This window comes from Taurulus bubalis, assembly GCF_910589615.1.
Source record: "Taurulus bubalis genome assembly, chromosome: 9".
Taxonomy (NCBI): domain Eukaryota; kingdom Metazoa; phylum Chordata; class Actinopteri; order Perciformes; family Cottidae; genus Taurulus; species Taurulus bubalis.
Genome location: NC_136597.1, coordinates 21,494,536 through 21,520,690, shown reverse-complemented (window position 1 = coordinate 21,520,690; position 26,155 = coordinate 21,494,536). Strand labels below are relative to the sequence as shown.

General features: G+C 44.6%; 1 protein-coding gene across 1 annotated transcript; it reads right to left on the bottom strand.

Moving 5' to 3' along the window:
• Positions 1 to 167: 167 nt before the first annotated feature.
• On the bottom strand, positions 168 to 25,217 carry wnt7bb (wingless-type MMTV integration site family, member 7Bb; the record flags this gene model as incomplete). Its single annotated transcript, XM_079223652.1, has 4 exons — positions 168 to 647; positions 4,582 to 4,849; positions 20,677 to 20,907; positions 25,135 to 25,217. 4 exons carry the CDS (start codon positions 25,215 to 25,217, stop codon positions 168 to 170), a joined length of 1,062 nt encoding a protein of 353 aa, XP_079079778.1.
• Between the last annotated feature and the right edge of the window lie 938 nt (positions 25,218 to 26,155).

The following is a 26,155-nucleotide window of genomic DNA, read 5'->3' as shown; positions in this document are numbered from 1 at the left end:
ATAGATTCTGCTGTGCAAAACGATGCCATGAAGAGCTGATAGCGTAAAGTTCCATTCCTTTTATTTCAAAATCTCTCACTGGTCCATGTCACACTTTTATCTCGGGTTGCTCGAGTCTTCTTCATTCAAATAGTCCTTGGAGCCTCACTTTCTGGCGCTTGAGTTCCTTATTTGCAGGTAAACACCTCCGTCCTCTCGCTGCACGTGTTGCACTTGACGAAGCAGCACCATTGGAACTTACAGTTGCACTGCCACACTTTGGTGTACTGGTGTGTATTGTAGCCCCGCCCGCAGCACATAAGGTCGCAGCCGTCTGTATGTGGCGAGGTGCGGTTGCACAGGCGTCCCTGGGTGCCCACGCTCCCCGTGGCAGTGTCCTCCTCGCAGTAGTTGGGCGACCTCTCGATGTAGACGAGGTCTGTCTCCATGGGCTTGCGGTAGCCCTGAGTCTGCTTCACCTTGAGGTGGGTGGGCTGGCGCAGTCGGCTAGCCCGGACTACCTCCACGTGCACCGCTTCGTTGTACTTGTCCTTGAGTACGTAGCCAATCTCTCGGAACTTGGGAAGTGTCGTCCAACAGGTCTTGGTGGTGCAGGAGCCTGAGACGCCGTGGCACTTGCACTCCAGCTTCATCCTTTCTTCTAGTACCTGGAGAGTAAAAGAGAAGAAGAAAAAACTTTGTAAAACTGCAGCAAATATAGATGCAAAATCAAATTTCCAAAAAGGATGTGTCTCTCTTAAAAGGTCTGTTCAGCTAAATTATGAAGGAAACTTTTGCAATAACCACCAGTGAAATCACAATTCCTTTAGTTGCACCAAGCAACTGAAATTTTCCAAGACGAACTTTACGTTAGCTTTACCCTAAGCTTGTATTGGTGTAGGGTGAAAGTGTGAAAGCTCTCTATTCTTTTTTTCTGCATTCCATAAACATTGATGGATAAATTGTTTGAGTGAAAGGACACTAAACATTGGGTTATTAAAGGGCCATTTTGGGGGATATGTTAGCATAAATTGAATATGATAACTATGAATTAAATAGTGTATAATCACCTAAAACTAAGAATGATTGTGTTTTCGTTATCTCACAGTGAGTCCTTCATATCTACATAGAAAGCGGGTCCTATTCACGGAGTCACCCATGTTGCAGCACAACCATGTTTCTACAGATGCCCAGAATGGACAAACCAAGCACTGGCTTTATAGCGAGAGTCTTTCGCTTTTTTCTTGTTACCTGAAGGCCACCGTAGTCCTTCGACACACTCAGGAAACTACAGTAATGTGAGCCGCAGCGCGCAAAACCGCTGGCTATCTATTCAGTTGGTAGCAATCTGCTACCACACCACTAAATGCCACACAATCCTCCACACTCTCTCTTTAATGAATACAGTTTTACCCAGAGGCTAGCTAAATGCTATCTTTGTGTTGTGCAAGCATGTAAATGGCAACAAATGTGAAATGTGTCAGATCAACTAGATGTTGAGATATTTGATCAATTCTTTTGTGTGTAAAAACTGTGCTGGCAAAGCAACATTTCTTATTGGCATCCATGCCTCCAGTAGGTGGTGATTGTGCTGGTGGCTCATACTGCATTTATGCCACAAGTACATCAAATTGCTAAATTGGCTCGAGTGCAGAGTGACAGATCTCTGTGAAGTAGACAATATAATCACAATCATCATTTTCAGTCATAGATGACATGCTGTTGCATGTCCTGAGAAAGGGGAAATTGCCCTTACTGGTAATATTCCATCCCGTAATTTCTTCTACCTTCCTCAAACCACATCAATGACACAGAAAACCACACATATGACTGTAAATCATCTCGGTTAATTTGAATCCAGATGATAGTGTCTTTGATTTGGTTGCACATGCGGCACAAAACAAAGACAAACTAAATGAATTGTTTACGGAGATTTATTTGACTGCTTGAATAATGTGATAAATAGAAGAAAGCAAAATGTTGCCACATGCATGAAAGTAGATCGCAGTTACAGATTCAGATGCTTTTAGTCAAAGAGTCATTTAAAATGCAATTTTAGGTTATTCCCTTACTCAGTCTTGAACTTAATTTCTCTTTGAGGTTATGTCCAACATATGCTACACAGGGCAGAATGTCTTCTCCTTGAGGCCTAAGCCTGGGGCATATGGGAAATATTGTGCGCTGTCGTCATTATTTAAGTGTCAATCCGTTGCCCCGTGGGACTGAAAACTGAAAAACCTCAAAATAAAAACTGTGCCCTCTTCGTTTTCTGCTGAACTGTTCTAAAAGGCAAATTAATAGAGGAAAAAAGGGGGTAGAGTTCGAATTGGTCACATTAACACATCTGTAATAATCCCGACATGACTTCTTTTAACCAAATTCGGATCCCCCCGATTTGCTCGAACGAAGCGCGTCTTTGTTGTATAAGATGTAAGTTTGGTTGGCAGGGCATTTTTCCAGTGCAGCTTTTTTCCTGGCACCTCGCCCGGCCAGAAGCACAAGTCATCATTTCTATCAGACACTTTACGAAATGTACACAAGAGTTGTTCAATATCTCTGTCTGTCTTGTCCATGGACTCCTGTGGTCACAGTTTCCCAGATATGAGGACATTTGATTGAAAAAACATGAGCTCCGCCGACTTCATAAACGCCAGGGTCAGCTGTCAATCCCGCCTCGCATGTTGATTCAGAATGAGGATTTCCAAAAATGTAAGGCCCAAAAACCACAAGGAATGCCTGGTAGAAGGAGCCTGACAGATGCATGGAAACATTTACTTAAACTGTGTCCATCAAAGCCCCTGATCTGTTATTAATTAGTCCAATATGACCAGATTCCCATCTAAAGATCACTTGTCAAACACATATCCCAGATGCGAGATGAAAGAGGTCTGGCGATTCACTGGGTGTTCATTTGGTTCAGTCACGGAATCTGTTGTAATTATAGTTTTCTGTTTCATGCTTCTTATCGGTGATTAGAAAACACAATCTCAGCTGGATCCCATTGGAGGAGCCACTTCCTCCATCATGACATTCAGGACCATTTTAATCAGCTCATTTGACTTCAATAGATTGGTGTTCAACGTCATTTCAAGTGGCGTGTGTCCAAGCAAAATCCACACGTGATTTAATGCACTTTTTTTTTTTTTTCTTTACACTGCTTACACTGAGCTACATATGTGTCTCACAGTCTGAACTCTGGTGGTAATCCCCTAGAAGCTGTTTGGTAACTGCCAAGAGCGGGAAAGAAGCACCAACCTGTGATCTGCAGCAGTGACCAAACAGTGAGAATGAATGGAAAGCTACCTAAGAACTACCCATGAACTAAAAACAAATACACGGATGAATCGCGTGCATGGATTATGAGCGACATTAAAGTTTCAGAGGCTCAGACCTTAATAACTACCAATCTAAGAGAGATTTTGGCTTCTTACTGTCTCAGCAAAGAGGAAATCTGACTTTCGCACATCCTCCTAGAATGCGAGTTTCCAAGCCTCGGAGCGAGAACGGCAACTGTGCCAACTCCAACCCTGGCAGGCCGACATGGCAGCACCCGGTCTGCTGTGTTAACATCGCTATCGTCGCACTGCTTTCACACCCTGAATAGGCAGCGACATGTTTTGGTATAGCGTGGAGAACTGCGATAATATCCCGTTCCCCGACTTTAAACTTCATGATTCCATGAAAGGAGCTGGGAAGAGGTGACGGCGTCCTCCATCTGGCAACCATTGTCCCAGTGGACACGATAAAGCCCAAGTTAGATCCATTTGTCAACATAACATCATCTTTTCTCTTTTATTTACCTCTCACACTCTTTCTCTCCCTCTGTGTTTCTTTCCTTCAAGACCGTTCTGAGATGACTAATAGCAAACAAACATGTCCATGAGGAAGTTTGCTAAAGCACTCTCTCAGAAAAAGACGCCCTCTTGAAATGGAAAGATATGTCAATAATTGGCTGAAGCACAACACGCTGCTGAAAGGCTGACTGGGTGATCAATCAATCAGCAACTTGGTCAAGCGCACTCCTTTGTCACATGACTGTGTGACTTGTAGCTCTTTATCTGGGACTGTTTGCTCTTCTGCAAAGGAACACATTAACAAAACGCATGCATGCATCAAGTTGGTCAAGTATTGAGTCATGCATTGTTTTGCTTAAAGGAAGATAATTTATGTCACTGAACGGATAATTCTGCTTTATTACAACTTGGGTCTGATTCCCACCATATGCATCGCTTACTCTTACATTGCAGTTAATTATCTAACCACTAGATTTGGAAATGAAAACTAAAATGGGCGCACCCAAAATGTTGGTAATAATCCTTCATTGTCTGTACAATACGTCAAAATTATGTCTATAATGCATTTTTTTAATTTTAATGGACACTTTGGGTTTCATGTGTTTCTTACCTCAGCCGAACCACATTCCTAAATCTCAATAGCTAACTTAGTGTGCACAATATCCTTATTACTGGTAGGATTGATGGCCAACACTTCAAACATATGATGTAATAAATCAGAAATTGACTGTTAAATCAGGTTATTATAGTGATTATTATAATTTCAAAGTGTGGCAAAGCATTTTGAGATGATGAAAATCCTCTTTACCTTTCTCCCTGCCTCGTTGTTATGCAAGTTCATCAAGCGGCGTGGGGTCTTTTTAATCTCCCGGGCATCCACGAAGCGGCGAGAGAACTCAATCCCGTACTTGATGTCGGCCGAGCAGCCTCCCCACTTCCAGCCTTCCTCCTGATTGTAATACCCTTGCTTCTCCCGGTCGCAGCCACACTGGCTCAGGTTGCCCTGGCTGCACGCTGCTGTGATGGCGTGAGCCACCCCTGCTGCCGTGATGGCGTAGGTGAACGCTGCTTCCCGACTGCCTGAAAGAGGGAAAATAGGTATTTGTTTTGAGGAAATGGTGGGATGTGATGACATATAAGCCATTTTGTAGATTTGTTTTAGATAACAGGCACAGTGAAACTGCTGTACTTCATTCATCTTCATCTTCACTTTAGAAAAACACAAACCACGTAAGTACATGTTCATCACTCACAACCATTGAATACTCATTTAAATGTTTTTGTGAACCCAATTATCTTTCATGTGTCAGCTTGTGAAAATGTTAGCATGCTCTTGTGCTTATGCTAATGCTAACGCTGACCACGCTAACGCTGACCGTGGTCACCTTCAGCCGAGCAAACTTTCAACACTCCGCTCCTGAACGATAATGAGCTGCAGCAGACATTTTAACCTTGATGAACAGCAGAGAAATGTCAAGCCTGCTCCATCACCGTGATAGGCTACAAATATTTCCTTCCCCCTCCTGAACTGCTCCCCTCCTGCACCTTGGAAGAAATGTGGTCACATTTCCGACCGCAAAGTCCTTGGGCCCAGCCTGCGAGAGTGCAGTGTTGGGATTCCAGTGTGGGGAGAGCTGGTCTAGGTGCTGTCCAAAGTGCTGAATTCCTCTACAGGAGCACCTTGTTCTGCTGCCCACACTGCAAACAGCTGGGGTCTGCAGGTCTGGCTGCCTCTCGTACGCTGCTCACTGACAAGAAGGGAGCAAGAGCCTGACGGGACCAAGGCTGCACGAGATACGATGAGCAGCTAAATGAGGCTTATACCACTGGATAGAGTGCAAAATGCAATGTTATTAAACAAAATAAAATACATATTAGACTATAAAAAGGTGCACTTAGAAGAGGGTGTATCTACTCCAGGTGTGTCTGCAACGACCACTGCTGCATTGTGTGATTGATGAATACCCCCCCTCCCCCCACTAATGGGCTGGAAGGCATCGTGAAGCGCACTTCATTCAAACTCAAAAACAAACGGCGATGCATGCAGGCAATTGGCTCGAAGTCCGGCTCACATAGACAATTTTGCCAAAAACAAAAGTAAACTTATCAAGCTGTTAGCCAGTCTGGCAGCGGCCGTGTGACAGTGATGTACTCAGCAGTGTGTGTGTGTGTGTGTGTGTGTGTGTGTGTACTGGTAGTTCCATTAGCTGTTCGCTGGTCGCCATACACACCGCCCCAAAACACTTAAAGTGAGCAACTGTTTCAACTTTTTTCATATCCTGTCATTTTTTTTGCAAAAACCCATTGATTTAGAATCATATGAACCTGCAAATCCTCAAATACGAGAAGGTCACATTTGCAAACGTTTGACATGAATTCGTGACAAAAGATGATTGTTGATACATTTTCTGCTATTTGTTTGAACGCTGCTATATTTATCACAGAATCCTGTTATCGAATAATAGTTCTATTATGGATTTGAGACAAAAAGGAAGGACACATGTAGCCAAAGGTGGATGACAAAAACTATGTCATACCGTTCCTTTTTCTTCCTAAATATCTCAGAGTCCTCTCCTACTCTCCTAATGGCTACAGAGGGCTGCCTTAAAAGGCCTCCATGGTCTAAAACAGACTGTGGGCTATTACAACCCCGGTCTCCCTTCAACTGGCAGTAATCGGGAAGCGGCTGAGCAGCAGAAACGAGGCTGACCGCAGAGCAGAGAGGAATGTCTTTTGATGTATGTTGTGTAATGTACTCAGTTGCAATTATTTGAATCTCTCTAGGTAAAATGATTTATTTTCTGCACTTCAGAGAGCCAAAAAGCTGCTTGATGATTTATCATTTCCTCAAAGTTCTTTCGGAGAAACAGCAAAGAAGCGTGTCGAATCCGTTTGGCAACAAACGTCACCGCATCATGTTGTACGGATCTAAACGGCAAGTCCAGGGCTCTGGACATTATATTTGGGGACGAAGAGCAAAGCGTGTATGAAACCTGCTGAATCAGCGATTCATCAGAGAAGAGCTGTATTCATTTTTGACAAATTATGATGCGTTAATGGTGAATATGAACCTGTTAAATTGAAGTGCACCGTATTGGACAATTTGGCTGTAACATACTCAAACATGTCAAATGTGACAGATGTGCAATATGTGTTTAAAGAAGTGTGTGAAAGAGAGCTGCAACAATTTGAAACATCAAGTGAAGAAATAAACATTCACTGCCTACAATAAATAAACTGTCAGATACCCACAGTCCACCAAAAACAGAAATAATATCCTAAAATGAGCCAATGGGGGGAATGTTTACATCTGCAGCGGCAAAGTACAACAATAAAGTGGAGGTTATAAGGAAATGAAACACAAAAACAGTCTCAGTATGGCCTGTGTATAATTTCCCCTGACCAAACAATCTTTTAACAATTTTAAAAGTTACTAGATGTAAAATCTTTGCTTATTTTACTCAGTTTAACGGGCCCAGACAGTGCGGTCAGATAGACCTAGCATCAGCCGGAGTCCAGCCTTGGCATGACAGCTTTACAGAAAGCAGCATAATAAAACGTACTTATTTGCCTATTGCCGGATTTTATGAAGCTCCTTTGTGTTATGCACTTTGAAAATAAACTGTTTCTTTGCAGTCATTTGCATCTGTTTTTCATTTCATTTCCTCTTCTTTCTTCAGAGGGATTTTTTGCACCTCTTATTCTAGTCTCAGGGGCATTTTCTGAACTCTCACAGACGTTTTCACCCAAAAGCCACTGTTAATTTCCTATCTTGGCACTGGTGCTGCAGTGCTAATACCACGGCCACAGGTTTGCCCGATGGGGACTGACTCACAACCACTTGCTCCTTTGGTTAGCAGCCGAGCTGTGCCCCACCAGCTTGTGGTATAACTGCTGCCCCCACCTCACACACACACATGCACGGATGGTGGCGCGCAACCATAATGTACGTGCGTCCACACGCACGCAGATACTGAGTGACCATATAAGAAAAAACCCACAACACACTCACACTGCCCTCCACCCTCTCACACATACACCGTTAAAAAACGCGCTTGCACATGAACGCACAAACAGAGCGTCACTGTAATGTTTAAAACAGGATAAAGGCAGTTTCCAGAGAAAGGGTGGTTCCCTGAGCCATAGATGCATGCCCATTTCTGGGCCCATTGAGTTGTGCTGCTCATGGGGAAAATGATGATGATGGGGCTCGTACTGGTTGACACCCCCTGGTGGGTCTGGCACTGCCAAGGCTCTGCCTGGCCATAATGAAAGCCAATTACACAAGCCAAGGGCCTGTGGCTATCAAGACCCTCTTTTTTTTCTTTGTGCAATAAACCAAAGAAGACATCGGAAATCAGAACTTTAAAATATGTTGTCCGTTGGGTTTAAGTACCCATTAGTATGGCCCCTTAAATCTCCCTCTTGCCTCTTACATTATATTATGTGTGACTATTATATAAATCAAAAAACATGAAAAATTACGATCAAAGTTATTCATTCCATATTAAATGCGTGAACTGCTGTTAAACTTATTTAATCAGGTTAGAATTTAAGCTGAAACACATGCGGAATAGAGAATGCATGTTGGTGCCCCAAGGTGATAGAAATCCCAAACCCAAAGGTTCAGAATATATCAATATAAATCATGACCGGGACACTCTGTATTTCGACAACAATGCTCTTGTGTTAGATGTTGTGTGTGCAACAATATGTTACTCCTGTGCCCTCAGGAAGGGAAGGCGCTGGTTTGCTGAACAGCCGTGTGGTTGATGAAAAGCGGAGGAGAAAAAGCACCCATAACAGCAACTGAAAGCCCTTCAGAGGCCGGCCCCAGAGTCCTGACAGCCCTCCAGGAGGAACCACCCTGGGATAGCCTCGCTAGCTGCCAGTGGAAAATTGGAGTGACCAGAAAAACCTCAATGAACTTGGAAACATCCAGGAGAGAAGAATGGGGGAATATTAAACCAGATGTCTAATGGAGTTTAGTGGCAAGTGTCTGCTACACTATCCAAGAAAGCAGGGAGGAAGAAGATGAGCCTTGCTTCCCTCAGAACAGGTATATAAGCATTCATAAATACGCACAAAGGATCCTGCTCTTTCCCTGTGTCAGGGCCTAAAACCATAGATGTAGTGAAAGTCACTGACTCAGAGTGCCTCGGCCTTCACATTAACTGACCACACCACTTTGGATAGCGGCTCCTGCTGCAGTGCCCGTCGAGTCTTTTGACCATCTGCCGAAAACCGGGACACAAAAAGAAATCTCTGGATGTAGCGGCTCGCCGCTAAAACGGTAATCTGTGTTTAGAGCCGGAGGGCAGGCCCACCGCTAGACACATTTCACATGACACAGCACAGGAGATTTACAACCGACGGCACTATACAGGCAGTGCTGCTGCTGTAGTATATAGACGAGCTGATGTAGTAACACTGCCGCTGACCTCAACGGGCATCGCTTTCTTCACCACTCAAAGGCCACGGTCAGGCTATGTTGCTGACAAGAGAGGAAAGGGAAAAGATGAACTGCATGGACTTGAGCGCAAGGCTGTGGATGTCATTGCTCCGACCCAAAAACAGCCCAAAGAGAGTTTTGTTTTGTGCCTATCAGTGCCTTCTTCCCTCTGAAATCTTTGGAGTGGACATGATGGGGATCGTGGGGGGGGGCACCCCAAAACCAAGGGCCATGACCACATTTCAGGAATTGTGCGATACTGTTGTTAGTATGAGAGTGAGGGAATCGCACGATATACTTGTGCGATGGTTTCTTATTTTAAAGATTTACTTACTATCTGACGTGCACAGACTAGTATACCAGTACAGTTCCAGAACAACGTATATGTACATATGTTGTTCTCCAAAGAGGCACGTTGACCTTTTCCTAAAACGGCAAATATAAAGCTTTATTTTGAAGGTGTACATTGATTATAAGGAACCAAACATTGACTGGGAACAAGCCTCCTCAAGTTTAAAATCATCTTCTGCATATATGCGAGTTGCGACGGGGGGCCAGCGACTGTATCACGGTGGCCTCGTTAGTGGCCTCGTTAAAACTTGTTTCTGAAGGTTGCACAATCGCATAAGACGGTGTGTGTGAGCGGCAGTGAAGCACGCTGAAGGAGCGCCGCAGCACGGAGAGGCTACAACACAACGAGTATAAAGGTGAGGAGGACCGGATGTGTTACAGTAAGACGACGGAGTAAGAAATTCAGCAGATGAAAAAAAAAGGGCTGGAGAGAAGTAGTTTAGGCTGGAATACTGGTGGGGGGCAACAGGCAAACACACACACACACACACACACACACACACACACTCACAGACCGGCAGAGCCCAGCAGTGCAGTTGAATGGCCCTCTCCACACAAGCCGAGCCTGTTGGTGGAGCAGTGAAGGGAAAAGCTTTTTAAAGGCCCCCTCATCCCGGACATGCACTCACACCCCCGGGGGACAAGAGGTGGACTGGATTGCGTAAGAAATGACATCTCAAAAACACAACGATACACAGGGGCTTTGGAGCTTCATATCCATTAAGCACAAGGACATCCTGTTGAGGACAAATGGCACTAAAGTGAACAAAGGGGAAAGTGTCACCTGCTGGTGGCCAGGGGTCTCTACACGTGTGGCGATGTTGACTGACAGAATATTACGAACGGGACAGGAGTCTTTTTTTCTATTTCTTTCATCCAGAGGACCCAGCAGTTCTCCTCAATTGCACACAGACTATATTTTTAAGGTGGACAGGGAGATAGCAAAAGTAAATTCTGGAGCCGCGTGTAGGTTCACCGACTTTAAACTATATCCTGTTAGAGGTTTGTCTACTTATTCCACCGCTGCTTTCTTTGCCTTGCTGCACTTCCACTCTCCAAATAACGTGAAAATCCTAAAGCCAAGAAAGCCCCTACTCTTCCTTAAAAAAGAAATGCAAAAAAATTATACAGGGTGATGAATACAAAACTTGAATGAATCAAATAGAAATCTGAGATACTTTTTGGCATTGCGTTCGCACAAATTGACTGTAAAAGCTCATGCACGCGCTATAAAAAAAAAAAAGAGCACATTTTCCACAAAGTACAGCTATGATAATGTTATAACACCCAAAACACTGAAAGCAATCTCTAACCCAATGGCCTAGCCGGCGCTGAAACTGTGTCTCCAGGGCCCCATGGAAGGGGAAGAAAGTTGGAGGAAAACCCCTCGCTTTGTATACCAATCACTGAACTGACTAATGCGCTCTCTACTACTGTTTTCCGTTCCGCTTTATGTACCGTTGCTATGAACATATGCTCCCAGCAAATTATAGACAAAGTTGTGGTCCGTGAGGTTTGCAGCTTGAGGAATTAGCACAGCCGTGTTCCTGTACAATAAAATAATATTGTTTTACCAGAACTAGGCTCCACAGTCTCAGTGTACTCACATCATGGAGCTGGGGAAGTGACACGCTTTGGCACAGCCGCTTACTGTAGGGTCCCGAGTTTTTATTCATATAATAAAGGAGGGCTTTGAGCTGTAAAGCTAAAACAATTATGAGGGTATTCAACACTGCCGGTATTAAATGCTGTAAGTAAGCTGCCTCCCAGGCATAGAAAATTGGGCTGGCAGAAAACATCTGAAAAGCATCCTTTTTCTTCCCTGATCTCCCTGAGGTGGAGTTAAAGCTTTTTCACTGAATACCGAGACTTGCTAAAACAGGCACAAATCCTTCTTCCTACCCTTTCATCCTAATAATGAGACCGAAATCGGGACCTCACCTGCTCAGATCTGGAAACGTAGGCCTGCATGTGCTGCACACGGTAATCATCAAGTTCATTTGAGGACAGAGTTGAGGATTTTCCTCAATTTCAATCCCTTTGGACTTTGTTTCATCTTCAATGGAAACATATTTACTGAGATATAAATCAATCCCACATCATATTATCGAGGATATCATTATCATCATCATCACTATAATCAGCGAGTCAAATATGCCACTGATGACATGTTTCCTTTCTCATTACAAAAGAAACGTTCAGACCTAACGTTTCCCATATTCGTTGATAGTCATCAAACCCCTGGAATGAAGCTCCAGGTCTCTTAACATCCTCTCCCTCCCACCAGTGTCTCTCTGCCTCAAACCCGCTAACTCTCTGAGCTCTCACCTAAGTGGGCCAGTAGCGGTGTGATTGTTGGCACATGTAAATGTCCAGTGGCGGCCCTGCGTGTAGAGAATACAGTGATCGGCCTGGGATTGTGTGGAACAAAGCGCGCAGTGAGATTACAGTTGATCCTCTCGCATCCTGTTTCCTCCTGCGTCTAGCGGCACTGGCAGACACAGACAGACGCAGATCCCACCGATAACACAGCGATGCGGGGAGGGGCACACACACACACACACACACGCACACAGGGGCCCGAGGGCCAGGGCCCGGGACGACCCCAGGCCACATCACCAGACGGACGGTGGGTGGGCAGGAGAGAGAGAGAGAGAGAAAGAAAGAGGTGAAGGGAAAGGAGAGGGACCCCAGATCCCGACACACCCACACAGTCTGAGACAGAGGCTAGAGCTGATGAATGAACAAGGGGCCCTGGCGATGATGATAGCGCTGTTTGGTCGCGTAGGACGAGAGGCCCCACCCTAGATACAGACACATGTTGTGGGCAGGGGATGTGAGGCGAAAAAAAATTGGGAGAAAACGAGTAAGAGATGACCTTTACCAAAGCCCTGATGACCACAGCCCACACACTGCAGAACAGCAACGCATCAGACTCCCTTATCTGATAAAGGTTCGGGGAAAACATCCTACACACACACACACACATTTATACGACTGCTGTGTTTTCTCTGGACTCACACAGAGGAGGGCAGCGAGGATTACGGCTACCCACATGATGACGGGCTGAAAAATAGGCCTTTTATCCACCACCGTTCCACCATAACACAATGCACGCATCATTTCCACGCTGTTATCCGCACAGCATCGAGCACTTGGCGAGTGAATCCGCAGTTTTTAGCTAGTAAGCTTGGCGCTACAGTGCATCGGAGATATTTGCAATATGGCATCTTTTTACGATGGTGGCAACATCTTTTTTTTGTTGTTTTCTTTATCTTTACGGGATAACAGAATGAGGCGAAATATGACATATCTGAGTGGATGACCACAACGTGCCTGAAGGGTGTACGACCAACAAGAAAGTAATCCCACAAAGGGGAAAACTTTGGCGGCAGTGAGATGATTGATGGTACTTTAGGAGAGTTTACCACTGTCAAAGTACCCAATTGTGTGCTCTTAAAAAAAAAACAGTTTTGAAGAATGAGTTTTAGACTGTCTTTATTACACTAGTCCAGGGTATAACACTCGTAGCCAACTCTATAAGCTCATATGTCAAACAGGGTAATGTCGCCGTTTTTTCAAGGAAACATTTAACTGTGAAGTCTCTCTCTCTCTTTCTCTCTCTCTCTCTCTCTCTCTCTCTCTCTCTCTCGCTCTATGTATAAGAGAAACAGAGAAAAGAGAAGAATCATTTTACGAGAAGCAAATAAATCTGTTGGGATAATAGATGAATTCTCTCCTCTAAATGTTGAATAAGCATTGGGGTTGACAGTGTAGATGGCTACAGTTACACCGTCTGACTGAGAGTGTTTATCATGTAGTTGACTGTTAACTCGAATGTCCGTTTAAGACGGCGTCGCGTGATTTAAAAGGAGTTTGTTGAAGAAAGTTCAGCTGGTCGAAATTAATATTTCAACTTGCATTTCCTTTTACTTTGTCAAAATGAGGAAACAAAGCACGGGGGGGGGGAACCACACGGCCATTTGAATGGATTACCTCGTCCGTTCATTATTAGCCTTAGGTTGGACTGTGATGTTGTACTTTCATTCTGCTGGGATATGATTTCACCACAAATGACCATCAACTGATTCCGAGAAGGGGAAGGAGCTCCGCCAATGCGTTTATAATCGGCAAGTATTTTGTTGTCTCGAACCGGGAGCTGCTAGTGCAGCGTATGAGAGGACTAATGCTGAGAAAAAAGCAAATGTATGGCTAATTTAAGCCTTCAATAACAAATACAATGTGAGGATTGTAACATAACTGCCACTGTACTTCCACTTGATTATATGTATCATTTTATTGTGACTCATTTTTGCCTCTGAAAGCCGCTGTGGGACCATTGTCTCCTGTTGTAACATCAGTCGAAGAGGTCTGAAATGCCAAAGAGCTGTCTTCATAGCTGCTCGGGAAAATTGGATCGACACGACAATGATTCTCGCCGATCGTTTTTTAATTCACTGCAGATATTGTTTTTGTGGAAGTTCAGAAAAAGCTGAAGACACATAACCCAGAGCATCTCTCTGACACGTTGCATCCACACACAAAAAGAGGGTACGCAATGCAAAACTCTCAACCAAAATCCCCAAACTTCTATCAACCACATTATCTTTGCACTTATCCTATTCCACTGTTTAAACTGGGGATACAAAAACAACCTCAGCCCTGAGTTATGTGTATGCAGTGACCTTTCCCTGCATCTCCAGCTCCCGATCAAGTACGTGCCTGCCCGGGAGTTCTTTCCACACAAGTGGTTTTCAATGAACCTGCTGACTAGACGCTGGTTTGGCCCCTGCGGCCCTGGACTCCTGGCAGGTGGATCTTGCCCGCTGCCTTCACCGCACTCTGAGCGTCCAATGGGAGATCGATGGAGGAGGGAGGGAGGGGGTGATGCTATAAAGGAGAAGGGGGGGGGGGGGAATGCAGACATTGTACACGCCCTCTATTCTCCTCCCGTAAGCCTCAGCCTCCATATTTGATCATACTTGAATTTGTTTTGGTAACTACTCGCATAGATATTTCGTATCCATTTTCCCTGTTCTCAGAGTTTGAGCTCGGGGCAACAACCCAGAGAGAGAGAGAGAGAGAGAGAGAGAGAGAGAGAGAGAAAGAGAGAGAGAGAGGGGCATGATGTAGGTCACAGAGCAAAACAGACTTTTCCTTGAATCTTTTCTGAAAAGCCTTTTTGTTTCAAAGCAGCATTAATAAAACAATGTCGTGCCTTCAATTCTACCTCAGCACCTTGGTCTGGCGTTCTTCAAACAGCAGTCGTATCTTAACGTGTTATTTTTTGGTGCTGCTAAAAAATTCAAATGAATAAAATTGAGTATTTCCACTGCAACAAAAAAAGGCTCACCTGCTCAAGTGCTGCATCTATTCTTGCGCAATGGGCCCCACGGCAGGATGATTGAACTTTTGTTATATTTCACTGCCGGGACAACAAGAAACCTCTTTCAGCATGAAAAGCATGAATCACGACGGTGACAAACAGGCTGGAAAGTCAAACAGAGAGTAACCAGAGCAGGCCTTTTTCATGACAAGAGAGACCGAGTTGGCCTTTGATGCTGAGTGTAGCCGTTGAAAGGTGTCCATTTTCAAGCCCTAATCGCCAACATCAAGTGCATTGCAATTTGAACAGAGCTGTAAGGTGTTCATAAGCAGGTCTTTTAAGTCTCTATTACAGGTGGTTAACCGAAGGAATGCCTGATGGTAGATGCTTTTTTTTTTTAAGTTAAAGCATAAATATACAACTAAACAGTCATAGTGGATTTGATTACCCCAACCTGAGTTGTGCAATAGAATAAATGCGACAGAAAAAAATACAGCACCAGCGGCGTAATACTGTGCGTGTGTAAAAGTTGAGGTACGGGGCAAAGATCACTGGCTGGATCCGAGACACGTCAACTTCTTATGCGAGACGTGTAACAGAAACCACATGGGGCTTTCGATGCACTTCACGCGTGGGTGAACGCACTTAAATACGCATAATAAAACGGCATCAACAAATCACAGCCCTGGGATCAGTCTCTGACAGAAATATTTAAAATAGAATGATTCATCCAGAAACCAGGCCAAGGATTATGATTGGAGGATTGACCACGTTTGCCATTCTTATCCCGGAGCCCCCCCCCCCCCTTTCCTTTTCCTCCCGACTCGCTGATGGATTTGTCTCTAATTTCATTATTACTGCTTGATAGACTGCGACACGCCGCTCAATAACACCCATTTCTGTTAGCGCGGGATAATTCATTCCACGTTTTCTACCCGCTCAATGCCAACATCGTAGCGGGGGCACATGGAGAGGACCGCTGGCGTCCGCCTTTGCAGAAGGACGCCGATTGCCAGTTTAAAAATCTCGCTACGAGTTCATGGTGTTGTTCTCCAATTTGTCAATTGGAGAGAAAAAACACAGGAGCTGCCGAGGGATAGATATGCAACGAGATGTTTTCGTTTTTCCATCAATCCATCCGCCCTTCAAGTCTCGTGTTCGGCAGACATCAGGCAGCGGAGAAGGTGCCAGCAGAAGCCATCGACTGAGCTGAATACACTTTCTTCTGTTTACATTAAGAGAGTGAAATAAATATCAAATGGCCGGCCTTTGAAACTGAATCACCTCTGCTGAATGAAGATATCTCAGCCTCTGTAATGCTCAATAACCCAACTATTAATGTGTGCTGTCTTGGAAAGCAAATGTAATACCATGGAGAAGCTCCAGAACAGAGAGACCGCCTCCAAGAGCCGGCAGCACAGAGAGAATGCATTAGACTTGCGGTCGGCTGATCTTCAGTTCTTGAAGAAATGCCGACATCTCCTCCCGCCCAGTCCAAAACTAAGACTGGATCACAGAGCGGGGGGAAAGGTTTAGTGTTCATAATTTGGGGGATTTGAATGAAAAACTTAAATGGGAGCGGAACGGGAATATCTTTTCCCCTGCACTTGATTATGATGATGTGGGAATTTGCAGATTCGGAGAAAGGGATTGGAACATTTTGCCGAAGGGGTGTATTCCATGATTTCATATGCCATGCGAGAGAATTCCATAACACAGACAGACGTGATCAGAAAACATGGTTACATCTTCAAAACCGGGAGCAAACAAACACTAGGAAACTATCGCAACTGGGAATGCCAGTGCGCCAGCGGATGGCAGTTTGACAGTAAGGTGTTGAGAGAGAGAAACGCTAAATCGCCCACTTTTTTTGGCAGTGGAGCTCTGCAGTAGCTGTGGCTTCTGTGGTCTCCCACGGTGACCTAGCGGGACACTGCTAGACTGAAGGAGCAGTCAGATCTCAACCGACAGCCGTCCCACCTTCAGCAGTGGAGAGCTTCGTCCCCAGGCGGCCTCGAGATGCAATGGTCGACCTCAAGTTTTAGGGAGAGCAGCCACAGAGTTAAACTTTGTGCAATTACGGTCTCTCCATGCCAACAAAATAACTGTACAGTGAGAGGAAAAGGCTTAAACGTCAATTAATGGTTAAGTAGTAATACGCGAATGACTGAGGCTAATACAGCCGTCATTTAAGGAACTGCGGGTACAAAGTCAGTCTTAAAACTAGGGTCACAATATTTAACCAATGCTTTACTTTTATTTCACACAGGATTTAGGCTCCAGGGGGCAAAACTCGATAACTTCAACCCCGCTGCGACAATAACAGAAAAATTAATTACATGTTCAGCGATTCAGGTGTTTTTTTCCCCTTCCAATGGAGCTGATTAGATTATAGATGTGATTAATTTAATTTTTAATCATATTATCCCTCATCCCTTATTATCCCATATCATGATGATGACCTTTGTGCCAATAAAAAAAAAAAACACTCATCGGTGATGAAGAATTCTGTGATCACTTTCGTCTCTGTGGTATCGTTATAATTAATAAAATCAAACAACAAACTCATAACTCACTCATCAGGGAACATTAAAATACCTGTTCCAGTTGAAAATAAGCTCAGGCTGAATTTCTCATATTTTGTGTCTCCAGAATGATGCAATGGCCACAGTGGATGAGAGAAGTTGATTCAATACAGCTTCATTTTTTTTTCAGCTAAAGTTCCAGTCGGTGAGTGAATTTATTGTTCTTCTCTGAACTTTTGTCTTGCTTTCCACCGCAGTTTATCCAAAACACATTTATTAAACAATACGTGTTGTGTGTGAATGGGTGTGTGTTTTATTGATCCGTCGCTTGCCAGTGCATTTATTGACAGAAATATCATTCAAATGTAAAAACATGCACTTGAATGAACCTACAGTTATTGATGCTTTTAGCACTTGAAGCTCGTTTGTGTTATCTTCAGAAAAAGCATGAACCCACATCACGATCACTAAACTAGAGCCTCTGTTTAGACGAGTTTACCGACCCGGCGGACAAAGAGCTGCTGTGTGCGTCTCAGAGCAGCGATGGGCTCCACACAATAAGCCGACACTGTCAAAAAGCACCGGCGATGCAACACTCTCTCCTTTTTGTGTAAATCTGTTCACTTGAAGCCGAGAGGAGGAACGGCGAGTCTGAATCCCTGTTACAGCTTTTACAAAGTTACAGTCCTCGGGTCCCAACGACACACACATGGAGCCATGATCTCTCACGGTGTTTAATTTTCTATTTGGGCAGATTTGAAGAATAATAATAAGCATTTTGTACGCTGCATGGTTCTTTTCTTTATTCAACAAAAACCCAAATCAATAATGTCTCTGTAAATCTGTCATGGGAACCCATGACCGAAATCAAGTTGCACACTGGGCTAAAAGACGACGTCATCGTTGGAATACTTTTTCGAGAAGGCCACAAAGTCCCGTCATTATTGAACAATCATGGAAGGCCCAGTAGTCATCCCTCTCTGACCAGACAGTCATGTGCTCAGCGCCGGCGCATGAAGCATTTATTTATGTAGATGGAAATGGAAACCAAACAAGAAGAGCGAACGCGGGCATGGCATTCAGATGACGCCATAATGGGATGTCGGATGTCGCATCACTGGTGAAAAGTTGGGTGGAATGGCCTCAAAATAAACAAAGATGAGTGACAATGCTTGCAATCCCCATCAGGGAACAATAACCATGCGAATTAGAATCCCGAAGAGTAGATTGTTATCATGCAAAGTACTTTGCTTCACAGTATAATATGTAAAAACACAAACATCAGTCCCACAGAGGAGACGCACAGATGCTTCTGATGAACCAGTGCCTAATATCATTCTGAAGTCTACGCCCTTCAAAAGGGCATTAAAAAAAAACAGACCAAAAAGGAGGAGGAAAGGGGATGTTGAGTGTTGAAGAAAACAACATGAGCCCCATTACAAAAAAAGAAAGCGCCACATTCACAACAAAGGGGGAAAAATGTTTTTGGAGAGAGAGAGAGAGAGAGCTGGAGCTAATTCAGCTACTCCTTTAGAGGAGTGATTGTTAACAGAGCCACTGGATTAAATGCACAGCTCCACCGCAACGTAATGGCAACAAAGCATCTCCTAAATGAAGGGAAATATATAAAAGTTCCTGTAAAACAAAAGCGACGCAAAAGAGGTTTTGCGGAGCGCCGAGTCTCTCGAACAAAAGCATCGTAAATGTAAATGTCTGCATGTACAGTACGTGCACAGCCAGGCATGGACACAACCAATTTAGCCCAATTAACAACAGATGTGTCCATCTATTTTGGTTCAAGCGCTCTCTGCAATAACACCATTAGTTGTCTCCTTATTTGCAATATCATTTTTCAACCATACGTTTTCCCCATTAGGCCTCCAGTGCCTGTCGGTAGCTTTTCCATAACTTTGGCACGGCCAGCGATTGGTCGGTCGGCCTGCTGCTAACCAACGGTCTCGTTGCAGAACCTACATCAACAGAAACCAGAGCGCGCTGGAGGAATACAACATTGTCAATTGAAAGGAGGACAACTAAGATGGGCTGGAATATATGAAGTTCTCTTGAACGATGCCAACACCAATGGTTATACAATAGAGAGTCAAAGAGGCCGTGCGTTACTGGTTTGAGTTTTGACTGTGTGATGTGTGCAGCTCGGTTTTGGCTCGCGAGGAGCCATATTTCATGGGGCTCAGAGGGTCGGGGGGCTGGCACCGCTTTTTTGATACTCCTCTTGTACTGTTTCATAAAACTGAGAAAATAGGATGGCTTGACAACACAACGCATGTCATTTCGGTTCCCTCTGCGGGAGGAAGGTCACCGGCGTTATCATTGTCTGGCGTTATTATCGCTCAGCGACCACATCCAGCGCTAAGACGTCTCGGATCTACGCTTTGAGCTCCGCACACACACACAACACCCAAGTGGTAATCCGTGCCTGTCATGTGTTTTCAGTGTATTCGCGTTATGATCGGCTGTGAACAACGGACACTTGAGAATATCTGTCACTAATAATATCACTTTTTCTCATGCAATGCTCGTCTCCCTTCCGCAGCATTCCAAGCGTCAACCTCATGAACCTTGATATTCCCCTAAAATGACAACTTATGGCAGCTTCAAAGTTGCAAAACAATGTGATTCCAGTCAAAAATTTCTCATAAAGTCTTTATATGCTGGTGTCAGTTTGTTCCAGTGTGTCCTTGGAGCTGCAGCCTGTGTCGCTCCAACTGAAGGCGTATTCAAATCCAAGTCATGCAAGACCAAATCTAAATGTTTTTTAATGTAAAGTTTTAGATGCATGTACCTTCATTTCAGAATGGCAGTTTTCAGGAATATTTAACTCTGAGTTTGTTGCATGTTGCAAGTTTTTTGGGGTGTTTTGGTTGATTCTGAAAATGGCCGAAAATGTGCAACACTAAAATAGAGACGGGTCCTTGATCAATGCCTATTTTTGTGGCCCTTCCTTGCGTCAAACTATTTCCCCTTATTGTGTGCTATTCCTCTCTAATTCAAATAATTAACTCAAAACTAACCTTTGAACGCACATAAACCAAAATGTAATTCTAGCTCTAACTAACGGCTAATTAAATAAGTGATTACTGGCAGAAATATCCTCACTCCAACAGCTAAAACTTCCACAGTTTCTCACAAAGACCGCCATGCAGGAGCACACACACACACACACACACACACAAATGCAAACACCAGCGTGTACTGAGCCTTTTTTCCCATTCGTGATAAAACCCAGACTAACCTACTCGCAGCTCCTGACCGAAGACTGTCCTTTCTCCCAGCGCCGAGCAGTTCCAGCGTCCATACCGGAACTGGTACTGGCACTCGTTGATGCCCATCTGGGCGCCTTCGCCCACAACGATGATGGCGTCCGGGCGGCTCTGGCAGATGGCCCGCTGGCGAGGTGCCAGCCCGGGAATCTTGTTGCAGATGATGTTGGCACCCAGAGCCACCACCGAGGACAGGGCCCTGCCGGAGTGAGAGAAACACAGCACGCGCACACGCACAAACATCCACGGACACACACAGACACACAAACACAGACTCAGTTAGGACTTCCAGAGTATTGGAGGCGCTCCAGAACAGGATTCAACTCAACCGGTGATTGATGCACGTTCCGCGGTGGAGTGAAAGCTGTACCACGTGAAAGTACGGCTATTTAGTGGATTAGAGGTCAATCAAAAACCTGAAAATGTAATCCAGCATAAAACAAGGGAAACTCGCTAAAGCAGCCTAGAGAGAGAGAACGAACGCAAGATGCTTACTTGACTACTGGCAACGCCGCTCCACATTGGTTTGGATGCTGGAAGTTTGAGCAATAAATTAGGGTTTTTCTGTTCATTGTTAGGTAACATAGTGGCATGAACAGTTGCCAGACGTACGCAAATGTACACTTGCTTTAGTGTCTCGTTACGGAGATGCCGGTTTCGAATGCTCACTAAATGTCACGCAGAATATTATGCTTCATGATTTGTGTGATCATGTGTTTGAAAAGTTATTCAGGGTGTAAAGTGCTGCCTATAAATTTCACGAGAGAGTGCTTTTACTTAAGCCACATCCTAAGATTGGTCTACATGGAAAAACATGTCAGCGTTTAAACACTAGTCGGCCTAATTTGCAGGGTATTAATGCGCCGCGTAGTAAATGACACCCGTCCTCCTCATTTCTCCTCAGGGAGACGTCGTTATTTATCTCTTGATGATATCAAAACATGTGTTAAAGATGGCTTCGCAACCACGGAGACAGCCAAAAACAGATTACAGCTCTGACTATCTCCAACGACTCTTGTTTATAGCACGCGAAACCATGTAGATACATACTTTTCAAACATGTCAGGGACCGGGAGGGGGGGGGAGTGCTTTGAAGTATGACGTCGTCCTCCGGAGGCTCCACCACCACAAACGGGGCAAAACCAACGCAGGCACGGAGTGTGTCAGCTGAAAAGCGACGTCAGCGAGGACAGACACAGCGGTTCCTGTGGATCGTAGTTCCCAGTGGTCTCGGTAGGAGACCCCCTGACTAACAGCAAAAGACGTGATCATTGATTGGATCGTCCTCTGGACAATTGTGCTCCCTTTTCCCCTGGTTGCTCGAGCTTCTCCACTAAGACAGAACAACATATATCTCAATTTCAAACACATGACGTCGAAATAAATCCTGACTGCAGCGAGGCGGGTATCCGTTACCAGACTGAGGACTACACACATTCCCTCTGTCTTCTCGGTGCAGTCAGGGGAACGCACAACAGTGTATAAAGGGGGAAAGCGCCACAAACCCTGCTCTAAAAGTCACCACAGAAGCCTATAACTGAACCGAGATTTATTCAATGAAAATCAACTAAGATGTATATTTCAAAAATGCATGACAACTCATCCCAAAAAATGCATCAGCTGCATTCAGCGTCTGCAGTGAACACCCAGGCCTGCTGCTGCTGGTGAACAAGCGTGAACCCCTCTGACCCTCGGTGACCCTGTGCTGTATATGTGGTTGTTCGTGGCAACAATGACATGAACTCTGTGCAAACCCCCCCAAAAAAAGGTCACGCTCATTAAGACAAGTAACGTGCAACTGGAGAACATCCGCTGTCTTGCATATTGAATGCTCCGGGTGAATGGAACCGGTTTGTTTATGTAAATCCGAAGGCAATAAAATACATTTGAGTCTTTTATATCGCCGATGTTCCAGCACAGCACTTTAAAAGCTCGTGTGACTGCACATTGTTCTGGCAAAACAGAACTCGTAATGACTCTCCCCCTCTCTTGGCTTTTTCTCACGTCATTCACCTGCTAATACGCAGAATCGCAGTCTACCGCGGGGGCAACCGTCAGACAGCACCAGACAGAGAATTCCAGCGCTAAGCTTTTAAATCCTTGAAATCATCAAAGTGCACAGATGCGATTCTGTTTGCTTAGCGTACACACAGTGTGTACGCCTGGGCCGGCCTGGGGACAGCTCACCCACGGTCACAGATCTGCCGTCAGATAGACCGGCAGCAGCAACTATAGTATGATTTCATGTATCGGGTATCACGGCGAGGATCGGATATATCGATCGATGCACACTGCAGTGTTTAAGTTATCGCTGCAGCATCTTTAACACAGCTGTGATGGGCGGATGAAGTCGTTTTTTGTTAATTACTTAGCAACAGGTGGCAGAGTTTATTTTGTTTTGCCTTGCACAGATACTGTCATGTACATGAAATATGATGTAGTTGGATCTGCTTAACATCAACACACTGGTTGTGCACAAAGGCTTCGACACCCACACATTTGTATCCGTAATTATATGTATCTTTATTTTTAACAAAAGGCGGGTCACTCTCTGTTATATTAATAGCAAAATGTGACGCGATAGAAAACGCATCACACCAAACATCCAACATTCCACGTCACAGAAAGAGAGGCCTCTGCCAGTTTGACCTCACAGTAAACTTCTTCATCTCTTTTGGAGAAAGAAAAAAAACGTGATTTCAAAAAAACAAAATCCAAACTCAAAGCAGTCTCAGAGCGAGCGGTGAGGAGCTTACGGGTCCCATCACAGGGTAGTTTGGCTTTAAGAGAAACTGTAGTCTACGTCATGGCATACAGCGTGCTCACAGCCACCTACTCCATCACATGGAGCACTTTGAACACAACTGACACACTATTAAGCTCCCGGGCATGCATCTTCCACTGAGGAATGCACTCTCAAAACTGACACAACTTAACTAAACCAAGTGAATAAAAGCTCTTCTTTTTTTCCAAGAGCAGGGAAATTAACTGTTATGTTCGTGCTGAATATGATTTTCCTCTTTTGCTGCTCTTTTACAAATAAGATGCTCAGTGCACTGGAAGGCTTTTAATTCATAAGAAAATCCCATGTGCGTCTGTCTGAAACTATATCTGGCTGGGCCGGGCATGACATTAAGAAAACGCTCCGATTATTGCCATTGGAACATTAAGTGTAAAATTCGGGGATATTGGAGCGTGAGGTGTGCAAAAGCCCAAACGCTCTACATAGTCAGATCCTTTTGCTGACGGCTCATTTGTCACAAATTGTGCAGCCAAAACATAAGCTTTGAGGAAGGGGCATTGCATTATTTTGAACCCCTAAAAATAGAAAAGTTCTCCTCAAAACATGTATTTTGTGGCTAATGCTCAACAGAAAACACACTTCAATAATCCAAACAATGGTATGTAGTTGTAATGCCATTGCTATACTTAGAAGTGTAGCCCACTTTTAACAGAAAACCAAAAACCACATCTATTTCAGCATCAGATTTGGGGTCTCCAGGTAGCAGAGGAAGGAGCGAGGCAGCACGGGTGAGTAATTATTCTGGACGCTTTAAGAAAGCCAGCGTTCTCCTGCAAGACTAATCCTCGTTTAATTCAAAGCCGAGACGCATTATAGTGCCAATCAAGTGCATGTTGCAGGCAGATATTCTACAGATGTAGGGCGCAAACGATACCATCGAAATGCTGAGAATTAACCAGAGATGAGGTCATGCACACAGAGATAACATTTCACACGCGCAGGCAGGTTGACGGTGCTCGCATCGTGCGTAAAAAGTGCCCATAATTGTGTTGAGGAAAGAAAAAGACAGACTGTCAGCATCCAATTGTCTTGAACATCTCTGCCACTCTGTGGCCAAAACGAATCCATGTAGCAGTCACCCAAATGTTTTCTGATCGTGTAAAATATTTACAATATTTACAGCGAGATACGGACCAGCACTGCTTCCTCACGAGGCGCGCTCTTCCGCCTGCGGACGGCACATTAGCGCGTTCAGGTTTTCACCTAATTAGTTTATTCCCACGTGGGTCATTTTCCCGGCGATGTTTCCACTGATGGGTATTCTCTACTGACTTTGCGCTTGCATAACATTAGGAAGTGTGTGAGAAATATGCTAGAATAAAATTACATTTGCTGGTAAGTTGCACTTTTTGCTATACGCCTGCTGAACAGTCCGATGGCACAATATAAACAACTTCGACTGAATCTCCAATCCGTGGATGCGAAGAACTAAAGATACTCATCTCACAACCGGCGTTCAATGATTAGGAGAAGAAGAAGAAAAAGGCAATGTATAGCTCGTTGTCCGGTAAAAGCTGCACGGGAGCAAAAACCCCAAACCGAGCGTCTTTGTATGGCTGAAGATGAGCGCGCGCACTCCCTGAAGTTAATTAAGGACCCCCCAGTTAATTGGCTCAAACTTACAGGTAGCTGCCGCTCGTCAGGATCAGGAAGATCTGTGGATAATAGACAGACAGCAGTACACTGCGCGACGAGAAGATGATCATGATGACATTGAGCAAATGGCCACGATCGGATAGAGTCAGACGACGCGGACAGGATGAAAAAAAGACTCCCTTAATTCCCGGTTTTAAGTCCCCTTCGCGCAGAATAAAAAAAAAAAAAAAAAAAAAAAGAGGTGCTTGAGCGTCTCCTCGTCTTTTGGCTCTTTACGCAGCTCCGAGCTCCCAGGGCCGTGTGTGCGCTGAGATTGGCTCTGTCATCTCTCAGCGGCGGAGGCTGTTACACAGTACTGTGGGTTCCCGATCCGGAATGATGATGGGTTTTTTTTAGGGATTTTGCATGGCAGAAAAAAGTGCCTCTCTCCACTCTCGTGAGAGTCGTGCCTGCCATTGGGCAGAGGAGAGACACTGCTATCCGCCCACTTTGCCACAGCGGGACAATAGGGTGACACTGATCCGATCCCCCCGGTGGACGTGCGGGAACTTTCATTCATCATCATATCCCCCCCACCCCACCACACCCCCACCTCCAATACACCCCCACCACCGCCACCCCACCACCCAGCCAAAAATAAACAAACAGAGACGCTGGCTGCTCGCGCCTGTTGTAACACCATCATCACAGCTCCGCGTGCAAAAAAAAATAAAAAATACAAAAAAATGAATTCAGCACATTTCTCTGGCAGGATGTGTCGTTCTGAATCAACAAGTTGGTGTCACATTAACGCAATAAAGTCCATATAATTTGACAGATATTACTCTAGTCTATATAATAATATATAATAGGTATGAATGTGTGTCTATGTGAAAGTGAGCATGCAGCGATATTATCCTGCTGAAAATAAATGCCCTTACCTTAGCTATTCCTATAATATTGTTATAATAATATTGTGGCCTATGCAGTATTACGTCCTCTTGCAACATGCTTTCCTATAACATTTCCCTAGAAACATAAAATAAAGCGTTTTTGCGGTACTCGAATG